Source organism: Atractosteus spatula, chromosome 16, assembly GCF_055471065.1.
Source record: "Atractosteus spatula isolate fAtrSpa1 chromosome 16, fAtrSpa1.hap1, whole genome shotgun sequence".
NCBI lineage: Eukaryota > Metazoa > Chordata > Actinopteri > Semionotiformes > Lepisosteidae > Atractosteus > Atractosteus spatula.
Genome location: NC_142721.1, coordinates 17427481 through 17442889, shown reverse-complemented (window position 1 = coordinate 17442889; position 15409 = coordinate 17427481). Strand labels below are relative to the sequence as shown.

The 15409-nt window shown below is 53.8% G+C and overlaps 1 protein-coding gene across 1 annotated transcript; it reads left to right on the top strand.

Annotated features, from left to right (window-relative positions):
• The first annotated feature begins 5710 nt into the window (after positions 1-5710).
• Positions 5711-15061, top strand: LOC148819712 (acyl-CoA (8-3)-desaturase-like). Its single transcript, XM_088934485.1, has 12 exons — positions 5711-6125; positions 7720-7830; positions 9427-9624; positions 10448-10549; positions 10714-10842; positions 10936-10996; positions 11338-11414; positions 11505-11602; positions 11890-11986; positions 12100-12179; positions 12286-12411; positions 12515-15061. Exons 1-12 carry the CDS (start codon positions 5931-5933, stop codon positions 12564-12566), a joined length of 1326 nt encoding a protein of 441 aa, XP_088790611.1. The 5' UTR covers positions 5711-5930; the 3' UTR covers positions 12567-15061.
• Positions 15062-15409: the final 348 nt, after the last annotated feature.

The window sequence follows — 15409 nt, the reverse complement described above, 5'->3', positions numbered from 1 at the left end:
AGTAAAGCCCAGTGAGATCAGGGTAAAAACACAGTACAGTGCAATAAACCCCAGTGAGATCTGGGTAAAAGCGCAGTACAGAGCAGTAAACCCCAGTGAGATCAGGGTAAAAGCGCAGTACAGTGCAGTAAACCCCAGTGAGATCAGGGTAAAAGCGCAGTACAGTGCAGGAAAGCCCAGTGAGATCAGGGTAAAAACGCAGTACAGTGCAGGAAAGCCCAGTGAGATCAGGGTAAAAACACAGTACAGTGCAATAAACCCCAGTGAGATCAGGGTAAAAGCGCAGTACAGTGCAGTAAACCCCAGTGAGATCTGGGTAAAAGCGCAGTACAGTGCAGGAAAGCCCAGTGAGATCAGGGTAAAAACACAGTACAGTGCAGTAAACCCCAGTGAGATCATGGTAAAAACAGTACAGTGCAGGAAAGCCCAGTGAGATCAGGGTAAAAACACAGTACAGTGCAGTAAACCCCAGTGAGATCATGGTAAAAACAGTACAGTGCAGGAAAGCCCAGTGAGATCAGGGTAAAAACACAGTACAGTGCAGTAAACCCCAGTGAGATCATGGTAAAAACAGTACAGTGCAGGAAAGCCCAGTGAGATCATGGTAAAAATAGTACAGTGCAGTAAATCAGAGTGAGATCTGGGTAAAAACACAGTACAGTGCAGTAAAGCCCAGTGAGATCAGGGTAAAAACACAGTACAGCACAGCGAAGCCCAGTGAGATCAGGGTAAAAGCACAGGACAGTGCAGTAAAGCCCAGTGAGATTTGGGTAAAAACAGAGTTCAGTGCAGTAAAACCCAGTGACATCAGGGTAAAAGCACAGTAAAGTGCACTAAAGCCCAGTGAGATCAGGGTAAAAGCGCGGTAAAGTGCAGTAAAGCCCAGTGAGACGGTGATAAGATCTGCAACAGGTCCACAGAACTGTCGTACTTTTCCACGGGCGCTGCGTGGTCTGACATTGGAAGTGGTTCAGCAGTGCAGAGGCTGCCCTGACCTGCTCTTGAATACACAGATCACCCCAAGAGAGCTGGACAGCAGCCAGCACAGCCTGCCATTTGAATTGCAAAGAGCTTCCCGACGAGATTTTCATCGAGACAGAGCAGCGGACGAGTCAGGGCAGGAGAGAGGGAGAGAGTGAGACAAGAGGGAGAGGGTGCGAGAGTGCAGGAGAGTGAAACAGTGCAGGAGGTACTGTATAGCGTGTGTGGGGAGATCACTGGAAGATTACACTATAAGTGCAGAAGAGAGAGACAGCAGGAGGTTGCAGGATGTATAGATTACACTATCAGTGCAGCTGGGGGAGGCTGAGATCTGCGCAGGCCAATCTATCACCTGATCAGTCACTGCCTGTCAGAAACATGCATGAATCTCCTGATCACAGCACAGCCTATAAACACATCTCATGCATTAACACGGCAAGAGTTACAGAGAAAGAAATCAGCACACCTGCACACTCATTTCCCTTCCTGGGCGGAGACAGCGCACAACACATCTTTACCCCCACATTATCACTACTCATCTGCCCCATCGCACACCCATTCACCTACTCCCAACTTTCACCCGCACACCCTACCCCTGTCCTCCTGTAACCTGTACCCCTGTCCTCCTGTACACCTGTACCCCTGTCCACCTGTCACCCTACCCCTGTCCTCCTGTAACCTGTACCCCTGTCCTCCTGTACACCTGTACCCCTGTCCACCTGTCACCCTACCCCTGTCCTCCTGTACACCTGTACCCCTGTCCTCCTGTACACCTGTCCTCATGTCACCCTACAATTGTCCTCCTGTACACCTGTACCTCTGTCTTCCTGTACACCTGTCCTCATGTCACCCTACAATTGTCCTCCTGTACACCTGTCCTCCACACACCTGTCCTCCTGTACACCCTACACCTGTCTTCCTGCACACCTGTCCTCCTGTCACCTATGCACCTGTACCCCTGTCCACCTGTCACCCTACCCCTGTCCTCCTGTACACCTGTACCCCTGTCCTCCTGTACACCTGTCCTCCTGTCACCCTACAATTGTCCTCATGTACACCTGTCGTCCACACACCTGTCCTCCTGTACACCCTACACCTGTCTTCCTGCACACTTGTCCTCCTGTCACCTGTGCACCTGTCCTCCTACACACCCTACACTTGTACTCCTGTACACCTGTCCTCCTGCACATCTGTCCTCCTGCACACCCTACAACTGTCACCTGTACACCTGTCCCCCTGCACATCCTATACCTGTCCTCCTGCACACCTGTCCTTCTGTACACCTGTCCTCCTGCACACCCTACACCTGTCCTCCTGTACACCTGTCCTCCTGCACACCCTACACCTGTCCTCCTGTACACCTGTCCTCCTGTCACCCCACACCTTTCCTCCTGTACACCCGTCCTCCTGTACACCTGTCCTCCTGCACACCCTACACCTGTCCTCCAGTCACCTGCACACCTGTCCTCCTGCACACCTGTCTTCCTGCACACCCTACACCTGTCCTCCTGTACACCTTTCCTCCTGTCACCCTACACCTGTCCTCCTGTACACCTTACACATGTCCTCCTGTCACCCTACACTTGTCCTCCTGTACACTTGTCCTCTTGTCACCCTATAACTATCCTCCTGCACACCCTACACCTGTCCTCCTGTACACCTGTCCTCCTCCACAACCTACACCTGTCTTCCTGCACACCCTACACCTATCATCCTGTACACCTGTACCCCTGTCACCTGTACACCTGTCATCCTGCACACCCTACACCTGTCCTCCTGTACACCTGTCCTCCTGTCACCTTACACCTGTCCTCCTGCACACCTTACACCTGTCCTCCTGCACACCCTACACCTGTCTTCCTGCTCACCTGTCCTCCTGCACACCCTACACCTGTCTTCCTGCACACCTGTCCTCCTGCACACCCTACAGCTGTCCTCCTGTCCTCCTGCACACCTGTCCTCCTGCACACCCTATGCCTGCCCTCCTGCCTGAGCCCTGAAGAACAGGCAGTGCCTCTCTCCTCTTCCCACATTTTCCTCTCCTTTCCGGCATCAGCCCCCTGAGGCCTCCTTCTTAATCCCCAGTCTGCCAGCTGACTGCAAGTCCTGCCCTGAATACAGAAGCAGAAAGGCACAAACAGAAAAGAGAAAATGCAAATTCCTGCCACCCCCAGCTAACTGCACTACAGGTCAAATTCCACACTCCCCTTCCTCCTCTCTCCAACATCTCCCCCTCTCTTCCCTTGCAGTTCAACTCAATTCAAAAAGCTTCATAGGTGTGTCTAATAAATTTCAGAGTTGCCAAATAAGATACAGTCAATAGAATATCTGTACCTCAGACTGTGACAGGACATCACACACTGTATTATTATTATTGAGAGACAGGCTCACTGTTCCTCAGGCTGGGACAGGAGATCACACACTGTATTATTATTATTGAGAGACAGGCTCACTGTCTGTTCCTCAGGCTGGGACAGGAGATCACACACTGTATTATTATTATTGAGAGACAGGGTCACTGTCTGTTCCTCAGGCTGGGACAGGAGATCATACACTGTATTATTCTTATTGAGAGACAGGGTCACTGTCTGTTCCTCAGGCTGGGACAGGAGATCACACACTGTATTATTATTGTAACGCTCCAGGGTTCACGTGGGTATGCACTCTCGCCTCTGCCGCTTCAGGTCGGCCCCTCACCATCGGGGACTCAAACCCGGGCCTCTGGGGTCACTCAACAGGGACCCAGCCACTTGAGCTAAAGGGAAATCTCCCGTCAGCTGTGGTCCCTGCTATTCGCAGGGAAGGGCGGTGACGTCACTGCGCTGGTAAGCCGGCTCTCACAACATGCAATGGTAGTCGTATGCGTTACGTTATTATTAAGAGACAGGCTCTCAGTTCCTCAGGATGGGACAGGAGATCACACACTGTATTATTATTATTGAGAGACAGGCTCACTGTTCCTCAGGCTGGGACAGGAGATCACACACTGTATTATTATTATTGAGAGACAGGCTCACTGTCTGTTCCTCAGGCTGGGACAGGAGATCACACACTGTATTATTATTATTGAGAGACAGGCTCACTGTCTGTTCCTCAGGCTGGGACAGGAGATCACACACTGTATTATTAATATTGAGAGACAGGCTCACTGTCTGTTCCTCAGGCTGGGACAGGAGATCACACACTGTATTATTATTAAGAGACAGGCTCTCGGTTCCTCAGGATGGGACAGGAGATCACACACTGTATTATTATTATTGAGAGACAGGCTCTCTGTTCTTCAGGCTGGGACAGGAGATCACACACTGTATTATTATTATTATTGAGAGACAGGCTCACTGTCTGATCCTCAGGCTGGCTCAGGAGATCACACACTGTATTATTATTATTGAGAGACAGGCTCACTGTTCCTCAGGCTGGGACAGGAGATCACACACTGTATTATTATTATTGAGAGACAGGCTCACTGTTCCTCAGGCTGGGACAGGAGATCACACACTGTATTATTATTATTGAGAGACAGACTCACTGTCTGTTCCTGAGGCTGGGACAGGAGATCACACACTGTATTATTATTGAGAGACAGGCTCACTGTCTGTTCCTGAGGCAAGGACAGGAGATCACAAACTGTATTACTATTGAGAGACAGGCTCACTGTTCCTCAGGCTGTGACAGGAGATCATACACTGTATTACTATTATTATTGAGAGACAGGCTCACTGTCTGTTCTTCAGGCTGGGACAAAAGATCACACACTGTATTATTCTTATTGAGAGACAAGCTCACTGTCTGTTCCTCAGGCTGTGACAGGAGATCATACACTGTATTACTATTATTATTGAGAGACAGGCTCACTGTCTGTTCTTCAGGCTGGGACAGAAGATCACACACTGTATTTTATATTGAGAGACAGGCTCACTGTCTGTTCCTCAGGCTGGGACAGGAGATCACACACTGTATTATTATTATTGAGAGACAGGCTCACTGTTCCTCAGGCTGTGACAGGAGATCACACACTGTATTATTATTATTGAGAGACAGGCTCACTGTCTGTTCCTCAGGATGGGACAGGAGATCACACACTGTATTATTATTATTGAGAGACAGGCTCACTGTCTGTTCCTCAGGCTGGGACAGGAGATCACACACTGTATTATTATTATAGAGAGACAGGCTCACTGTCTGTTCCTCAGGCTGGGACAGGAGATCACACACTGTATTATTATTATTGAGAGACAGGCTCACTGTCTGTTCCTCAGGCTGGGACAGGAGATCACACACTGTATTATTATTATTGAGAGACAGGCTCACTGTTCCTCAGGCTGTGACAGGAGATCACACACTGTATTATTATTATTGAGAGACAGGCTCACTGTCTGTTCCTCAGGCTGGGACAGGAGATCACACACTGTATTATTATTATTGAGATTCACACAGACACACACACACCCACACATAGACTCACAGACACACTTATACACAGAGACACAGACTCACACACCCCCACACACAGATTCACACAGACACACTCACACACACAAAGAGACAGACTTACAGACACTCACACACACGGAGACACAGACGGGTGCTCTGACAGCACCAGTGCGCTCTGTGAGCCCGGGCGGGGGTTGCTCTGCTGGGGGCGTCAGGCGGCCGGAGCTCAGCGGTCCCGGTTCCACCAATCAGCGGCGCCTCCGGATCACCTGCGCGAGGCGGCCCAATCGGCTGCGGGCTGCGCGAGTGGGGGTGGGAGTGTCCCGTGCTGAAGCGAGCGCCTGGGGGAGGCGGGGCAGCAGCAGCATCTCGCGGATAAAAGGGTCCAGGAGGATGTTCCGCGCGTGGCTGAGGACGTGTTAGTGGCGTGATCTCGGCTCGGCCTGAACTGCGTGCTCCCGGTGTTTTGGTCCGCGGGCGCTTCTGGTCCCGGTTCGGTGCTTTCGGCCGGCGGGATGGGCGCAGGCGCAGAGAGCAACCCTGTGCTGCGGCAGCTGACTTGGCTCGAGGTGCAGGAGCGCGCTGGGGGTCGCGGGAGCGAGGAACGCTGGCTGGTGATTGACAGGAAGGTGTATGACGTCACCAACTTCAGGCTGCGTCATCCCGGGGGACCGAGACTTCTGGCGCACTACGCTGGCCAGGATGCCACGGTGAGTGACGTCACTCTTTCCTTCGTGGAATCGGGCTGATGGAGTGCGGGTGTCCTGCCTGCCTCTGTCATTCCCAGCGCTGTATTACACACTCTTACCCACTGTAATACTCTGACACACTGTAATACTCTGACACAGTGGAGCGCTCTTACCCACTGTAATACTCTGACACAGTGGAGCACTCTTACCCACTGTAATACTCTGACACACTGGAGTGCTCTGACACACTGTAATACTCTGACACACTGGAGCGCTCTTTCACACTGTAATACTCTGACACACTGGAGCGCTCTTTCACACTGTAATACTCTGACACAGTGGAGCGCTCTGACACACTGTAATACTCTGACACACTGGAGCGCTCTTTCACACTGGAGCGCTCTTACACAGTATAATACTCTGACACACTGGAGCGTCCTCATGCACTTTAATACTCTGACACACTGTAATGTTCTTTCACAATGGAGCGCTCTCACACACTGTAATACTCTTTCAACTGTAATACACTGACACACTAGAGTGCTCTTTAACACTGTAATACTCTGACACACTGGAACGCTCTCACGCACTGTAATACTCTTTCAGCTGTAATACTCTTACCCACTGTAATACTCTGACACACTGGAGCGCTCTTGCACACTGTAATACTCTGACACACTGGAGCGCTCTCACAAACTAATACTCTGACACACTGGAGCGCTCTTACCCACTGTAATACTCTTACCCAGTGTAATACTCTCATACTGTAATACTCTGACACACTGGAGCGCTCTTGCACACTGGAGCGCTCTTGCACACTGTAATACTCTTGCACACTATTATTCTGACACTGTAATACTCTTTCACACTGTAATACTCTCATAGTGTAATACTCTGCACACTGGAGCGCTCTTGCACACTGTAATACTCTTGCACACTAATATTCTGACACACTGGAGTGCTCTTTCACATTGTAATACTCTGACACACTGTAATACACTGACACACTGGAGCGCTCTTGCACACTGTAGAGTGTTACTCATGGCAGAGTGAGGGGGTGCAGGGGGAGTGAGGGGGGTGCAGGAGGGGGCAGGGTGGAGTGGGGTGGGGGCGGCAGGAGGAGCAGAGTGAGGGGGGGCAGGGGGAGTGAGGGGGGTGCAGGAGGGGGCAGGGTGGGGTGGGGGCGGCAGGAGGGGGCAGAGTGAGGGGGGTGCAGGAGGAGCAGAGTGAGGGGGGGCAGGGGGAGAGAGAGGGCAGGAGGGGGTGCGTGGGGTGGGGTGGGGTAGAGTGAGGGGGGGCAGGGGGAGAGAGAGGGCAGGAGGGAGTGCGTGAGGTGGGGTGGGGTAGGCAGGAGGGGTAGAGTGAGGGGGGGCAGGGGGAGAGAGAGGGCAGGAGGGGGTGCGTGGGGTGGGGTGGGGTAGAGTGAGGGGGGCAGGGGGAGAGAGAGGGCAGGAGGGGGTGCGTGGGGTGGGGTGGGGTAGAGTGAGGAGGGGCAGGCAGGAAAGCCCTGAGCCGCAGGTATTACTCTCCCGGTACACAAACACTGCTCTGCTGGTGCCCGGTGCGCCTGCTGGAGTTCGAGGCTGGTGAGCGCTGTGGGGATCCTCTGTCTCAGGACGCCTTCACTGCCTTCCACATCGACAAGCGGCTGGTGAGGCGCCATCTGAACGCCCTTCTGGTGGGAGAGCTGGCCCCTGGGGAGCCCAGCGTGGAGCCCAGCAAGAGTGTGAGTATCCCCTCTCCCCTCTCCCCTCTCCCCCTCCCCTCAATTTCAATTCAAGGTGCTTTATTAGCATGACCAATGGGTACAATCAGTGTTGCCAAAGCAAATAAAAATAATAAAATTAACACAAAACAAAACAAAAAATAAAAGTAAAATAAAATCTACAGACATATTACAGACATTTACAACAAAGACATATCATTAAATATTGACATATACTGTAGGCGGCTGGAGCATTACTGGGAGACAGACTCACTGTTCCTCAGGCTGGGACAGGAGATCACATACTGGGCTGCCAGTTCAACTGAGTTCCCTCCTCCCTCTCCCAGTAGGATTGGGACCCGTTGTGATTCTGGCAGGTGTGGAAACTCTGGGACTAGATTTCTGAATTTAGGGAAGAATGTTTCTCTCATCCCAGAGTATCTGTCACAGTGCAGTAGGAAGTGCACCTCTGTCTCTATTTCTCCCTGCTGGCAGTGGGAGCACAGCCTGTCCTCTCTGGGCAGCCAGGTCTGCCTGTGTCCAGTTTCTCTGGCCAGGCTGTGGTCACTGAGCCTGTACTTCTCAGGGTCTGTTTCTTTTTGCTGTTTCTAATCTTGGTCAAATATTCAGCTAGTGTGTATTGTGTGTTTAGGGTTCTGTAGCATTCCAGTTTATGTTGTGTTTGTGTGTGTGTGTCCCAGTGTGTGAGATATTGCTGTTTGAGTCTGAGTTGTGGTGCTCTAGCAGTGCTGTCCTGATGCTGGTTAGTGTCGGTGTGGCTCAGGTCAGTGAGCCTCAGGACCAGCTGGCTCAGGGGGCTCTGTTTTGGAGGGCTTTGTGGTGGTAGGAATTTTGGTCGCTGTTTTTTAGGTGTAGCCAATACTTTAATACTCTTTTCTGTATGTTTATCAATAGTAGGTACTGGCCTAATTCGGCCCTGCACCCGTTGTTAGGTGTTTTTCTCTGCACACTGAGGATGTTTCTACAGATCTCCATGTGCAGAGTTTCTGTGGGGTGTTTGTCCCATTGAGTGTACTCCTGGTCTGTGAGGGGACCCCACACTTCACTGCCGTTTAGGGCAATGGGTTGGATTACACTTTGAAATATTTGGAGCCAGATTCCTGTTGGTTTGTTGATGTTGAAGAGCCTCCTTCTTATTGTGTAGAAAGCCCTGAGTGCCTTCTCCCTTAGTGCCTTCACTGCCAGGCTCTGCTGTAGCCCCTGTTCTGGGTCCAGATTGACTGTCAGTGCCCAGGTCTGACAGTACTGCTCCAGCAGTGCCAGGTTCTGCTGCAGCCCCTGTTCTGGGTCCAGATGGGCTGGCAGTGCCCAGGTCTGACAGTACTGCTCCAGCAGTGCCAGGTTCTGCTACAGCCCCTGTTCTGTGGGCAACAGCAGGACCAGGTCATCTGCAGAGAGCAGGAACTTGATTTCTGTGCTGTATAGTGTGAGACCAGGAGCTGCAGACTGTTCCAACATTCCTGCTAATTCGTTGATATAGATATTGAACATTGTTGGGCGTGGGGATATTCCCAGTGGACTCTGTCTGCCTGTCTCTGTGTGGGGGAGGACATTCCCAGTGGACTCAGTGTCTCCCCCTGTTGGTTGCCTGTGCAGCTCTCCCTGACGGAGGATTTCCGCCGCCTGCGCGCTGTGGTTGAGGAGACGGGCCTCCTGCAGCCCCGCTGGCTCTTCTTCCTCGCAGCTCTTGCCCACATCCTGCTGCTGGACGTGCTGGCCTGGCTCACCCTCTGGCTCGGGGGCGCCTCCTGGTGGGCCTTTGCTGTTACTGCGATTCTACTGAGCACTGTGCAGGTTTGAGTTCCCGATCCTTCGGTCTGCCCAGAGCCGTTCCAGTCAGTCGATCAGTCGCAGAGCCTGTGTCTCCTCTCCTTTCAGCCTCCAGCTCTCCTCTCCTTGCTCCTCTCTGCTGTCGGCTGTTTCAATTATTAATTATTTAATTGTTTACACTTATATAGCGCTTTTCTGGACACTCCACTCAAAGCGCTTTACAGGTAATGGGGATCCCCTCCACCCCCACCAATGTGCAGCCCCACCTGGATGATGCGACAGCAGCCATAGTGCACCACAACGCTCACTCAGCTCTCAGTGGGGAGGAGAGCAGAGTAATGAAGCCAGTTCATAGAGGGGGATTATTAGGAGGCTATGATTGGTAAGGGCCAATGGGAAATTTGGCCAGGACGCCGAGGTTACACCCCTACTCTTCTCGAGAAACACCCTGGGATTTTTAATGACCACAGAGAGTCAGGACCTCGGTTTTACGTCTCATCCGAAGGACAGCGCCTGTTTACAGTATAGTGTCCCCGTCACTATACTGGGGCATTAGGACCCACATGGACTGCAGGGTGAGCGCCCCCTGCTGGCCCCACTAACACCTCTTCCAGCAGCAACCTTTCCCAGGTTTTTCCCAGGAGTCTCCCCTCCAGGTTCTGACCAGACTCACACCTGCTGGGCTCCAGTGGGCTGTCAGTTGTGAGCTGCAGGGTGATATGGCTGCTGTTTCCAGGCAGGCTCTCCTCATGATGTGCTGTTTTCATTAACAGAAACACTGTTGAGTGCTATTTGATGCTGTGTTCAGTGTTATTTTGTGCCGTATTCAGTGATGTTTCTCTCTCAGGCCCAAGCTGGGTGGCTTCAGCATGATTTCGGTCACCTGTCCGTGTGCGGGACGTCCCGCTGGAACCACCTGTTTCACAGATTCGTCATTGGACACCTGAAGGTCAGGGTGGGACTCTTTCTGACCAGTTCAGTACAGCCCAGTACATCCTGTCCTGGTCCAGTCCAGTTCGACTTGGTGTAGCCTGGTCGTACCGGTACCGGCCCAGTCCAGAGTATCGCAGCGGGTCCTGGGGCAGTGGTGCTCATGCGCTCTCTGTCCTGTAGGGGGCTCCAGCGAGCTGGTGGAACCATCTGCACTTCCAGCATCACGCCAAGCCCAACTGCTACCGCAAGGACCCGGACATCAACATGCACCCCCTGCTGTTCGCCCTGGGAAAGACGCTCTCTGTCGAGGTCAGTACCTCGTGCCGCCACTGGGTGGCAGACAGTCGCACTCCGGGCTTCCCGAACGGCGCGTGCTTTAACCTGTGTGCCTGTCGTTCTCAGCTGGGAGCTCAGAAGAGGAAGTACATGCCTTATCAGTACCAGCACAAATACTTCTTCCTCCGTGAGTCTCTGCGTATCTTCATCATGTATTAACCTATCAGCCTGCCCCTCCTTCTCCCTTCCTGTCTGTGTTCCTTTCAGTATCAGCCCATCTCTGTGTGTCTCTCCAGCGGTGCTCCTGTCTGTGTGTGTCTCTCCAGCGGTGCTCCTGTCTGTGTGTCTCTCTCTGTGTGTCTCTACAGCGGTGCTCCTGTCTGTGTGTCTCTCTGTCTGTGTGTCTCTACAGAGGTGCTGCTGTCTGTGTGTCTCTACAGAGGTGCTCCTGTCTGTGTGTGTCTCTCCAGCGGTGCTCCTGTCTGTGTGTCTCTACAGCGATGCTCATGACTGTTGTTCTCTTCACAGTCGGTCCTCCAGCTCTGATCCCTCTGTATTTCCAGTGGTACATCTTCTACTTTGCTGTGAGGCGTCACCAGTGGCAGGTGGGTCAGTCAGAGCTCGTGGTCTTGCAGGTGTGGTGGCGCCCTGTAGGAGGTGCTAGATGGAAGCTGAGTTTCTGTCTCTGCCCTCAGGACCTGCTGTGGATGCTGTCTTTTTATATTCGGTTCACATTGTGCTACCTGCCCCTGCTTGGACTCCCGGCCTTCCTGGGTCTGTTTTTCCTGGTGAGGTAAGTTATAGACAGAGTGTAACACAGCACAGAGACAATGACAGTCTAACACAGTGGCGCAGAGACAGTGTGACTGTCTAACACAGTGGCGCAGAGACAGTGTGACTGTGTCAGTGTGAGAGCGTGACAGTGTGGCGCAGAGACAGTGTGACTGTGTCAGTGTGACAGTGTGACAGTGTGGCGCAGAGACAGTGTGACTGTCTAACACAGTGGCGCAGAGACAGTGTGGCGCAGACAGTGTGTGTTCTGCTTATAGAGACAGTGTGTGTTCTGCTTATGTCCTGCAGGTTCCTAGAGAGTAACTGGTTTGTGTGGGTGACCCAGATGAACCACATCCCCATGCACATCGATCGGGACCAGAACCGGGACTGGCTCACCATGCAGGTGCCAATGGTCTATCGAGCTGTAGAGGTCTGCTCAGCCTGAGTGTGATGGGCTGGCACACATCTGCTGCTCTGAATTCTGCCCGGTAACAGGCTGTTTCTGCTCTCTGATAGGTCCAGGCAACCTGCAACGTGCACCAGTCCTTATTTAACGATTGGTTCACAGGACACCTCAACTTCCAGATCGAGCACCAGTGAGTTTCCGTGCGAGCCGTCCGCTCTGTGTCCCCGTGTCCGGCGTCCCGGTGCGGGTCAGCGTGCAGCACTGCCCACTGTCCCTCTGTCCCTCCTCTCCCGCAGCCTGTTTCCCACGATGCCTCGCCACAGCTACGCCGCGGTGGCGCCCCTGGTGCGCTCGCTGTGCCAGCGCCACGGGCTGGAGTACACGAGCAAACCCCTCATCACTGCCTTCGCCGACATTGTGCGGTGAGTCCCCCCGCCGTCCGTGCCCGCCGCGTGCCCCTGCCCGCCGCGTGCCCCTGCCCACCGCGCGTCCGCGGCCCCTCACCGCCCTCTCCCTCTCTCGCAGCTCCCTGAAGGACTCGGGACGCCTCTGGCTTGATGCCTACCTGCACAGGTGAGGGCAGGCCTAGGCCTGACACTCGCACCCCTGGCCTCCCCGACCTCCCCGTTCAGAAGATGGAGCCGCACCTCTCCGCCCAGTGACCCCTGTTCCACAACCTGCAGGAGCCCCCTGCTCTGCTGGACGATGTCCACAGGCCTGTCGGAGGAGGACATGTCCCTGGGGAAGATGTGCTCTGAAGCGGGCTGGACTGTGAAGGTCCTCTTTCTGGCACGTGTGAGGGGGCCCTGCCACTAGGTGTCACTGTTGATGATGGGGGACACTGGCCTCTCTCTGCCACTAGGTGTCGCTGTTGTCAATGAGGGACACTGGCCTCTCTCTGCCACTAGCTGTCACTGTTGTCAGTGAGGGACACTGGCCTCTCTCTGCCACTAGGTGTCACTGTTGATGAAGGGGGACACTGGCCTCTCTCTGCCACTAGGTGTCACTGTTGTCGACCGGGGTCACTGGCCTCTCTCTGCCACTAGGTGTCACTGTTGATGAAGGGGGACACTGGCCTCTCTCTGCCACTAGGTGTCACTGTTGTCGACCGGGGTCACTGGCCTCTCTCTGCCACTAGGTGTCACTGTTGATGATGGGGGACACTGGCCTCTCTCTGCCACTAGGTGTCGCTGTCGTCGACCGGGGTCACTGGCCTCTCTCTGCCACTAGGTGTCACTGTTGATGAAGGGGGACACTGGCCTCTCTCTGCCACTAGGTGTCACTGTTGTCAATGAGGGACACTGGCCTCTCTCTGCCACTAGCTGTCACTGTTGTCGACCGGGGTCACTGGCCTCTCTCTGCCACTAGGTGTCGCTGTTGTCAGTGAGGGACACTGGCCTCTCTCTGCCACTAGGTGTCACTGTTGTCGACCGGGGTCACTGGCCTCTCTCTGCCACTAGGTGTCACTGTTGATGATGGGGGACACTGGCCTCTCTCTGCCACCAGGTGTCGCTGTCGTCGACCGGGGTCACTGGCCTCTCTCTGCCACTAGGTGTCACTGTTGATGAAGGGGGACACTGGCCTCTCTCTGCCACTAGGTGTCAGTTGTCAGTGAGGGACACTGCATGAAGGAGTGTTCCTGTGTGAGGCTGGGGGTTGTGTCAGTGCGTGCGCGTGTGTGCGTGTGTGTGTCTCTCAACCTCAGAATTGTGTGGCCCACCCCAGCACCCTGTCATCGCTCCGCTGGGGCGCGTGGCTCCAGAGAAGAGTCTGGGCTCCCCTGGCGCTTCGAGCAGATCAGCTCCGTGTCCGAGGTCATCTCTCAGGACAGAGCAGCACAGACGCAGCGTGACAGCGCGCACGTCCATTCTCGCCAGCGCTGGTGTCTTCACAACGGTTCGGTGTTCTCCTCAGACCAGTTCCGATCCGGGACCCCGAGAACGCGCTCCGTCCGCGATCCGGGACCCCGAGAACGCGCTCCGTTCGCGATCCGGGACCCCGAGAACGCGCTCTGATCAAACTTGGTTCTCAAGTCGGCTACAGTTGCCAAAGCTCAGTTCTAGATGATTTTCCACTCTGAAGCTGCTGACGGCTGGAGCTCCACAGCAGCCACCCACAAACACACTCATACGCACTGACACACTCACAGACACACACAAACACTGATATATACACACACACTAACACACTGACAATGTGTGTATCAATGTAAAGGTGTCCAGCTCCAGCCCAGGACCGCTATGACAGCTCTCTTACCCTAGAGGGCGCTGTCCCGTTCTTACACTCATTCACAAAGCTGTCAGTGTACAGCGGGGTCTCGACAGCTGGAGCTCAACAGCAGGCAGGTGAGCGCTGCGCTCTGGCCGTGGGTCTGGCAGGGAGACGCCAACTTCCTCACGAGCAGCACAGCAGAGGAGGAGCGAATCTGGCCAGCGAGCGGCTCTGTCCCTGCCGCCGTGTCCAGGAAGGGGAAGGACAGGCCGGAGACAGCTGGACAGGCTCAGGACAGCGAGGCGAGCTGGCCGCGGAGCCGGGGGAGAAGGTACAGGCATCCTCCGGCCCAGAGGAGAGTTTCACACTCCGTCAGCTGAGTGCCATACGCCTGCGATTACTGCTGGTCCTTTCAGTTGATCCGTGTTCATTTTCAAACTTCAAGCCAATGCGTTAGTATGTCAATTATCATATATCACCTAGATCAAGATTTCTTATGTCTGTTAGCCAAACACACTACATGCTGTAGGACAGACTGTAACAGGGGTTGAGGGGCCATATGTGAATCTGGCTATTTGAGACTGCTGTAATTAAATCACGCCTCTTCTCTAGCTTAATTAGGGCCTGACCCAACTACTGAACAACAGGAAGTTAAACTGTGTTTCTCCTTGTAGGATCTTCCCCCTAGCCTAACGAGTCTCTGATTAACACGCGTGTGCCTGGTTGCGTTTTCATTATTTTGATCGTGTTTCTAACGTGCTCTGGTACGCCCAGAGTGTGGACTCGCCCCTGCCTGGGGCAGTGATGACGCCCTGGACAGATTCTGTAACAAGCTTAATAAAGCTCATGTCTGAACCTGCATGGCCGTCTCCGCGAGTCCTTCAGGTGTCTGTCCCCCCTGTGACACAGACCGCTCATGACCCTGTGTGAGTCTCAGGCTGGCGGAGTGGCCCTGCTGTGGTCACACACAGTGCCAGGACAGCACGTCCTTTTGAGCAACAGTCTCTCCTGCTCGCCCAGGACACTGTCTCTCCAGCGGTGCTCCTGTCTTTGTGTCTCTGTGTGTCTCTCCAGCGGTGCTCCTGTCTGTGTGTCTCTCTGTGTGTCTCTCCAGCGGTGCTCCTGTCTGTGTGTCTCTCCAGCGGTGCTCCTATCTGTGTGTCTCTCTGTGTCTCTCCAGCAGTGCTCCTGTCTGTCTCTCTCTGTGTG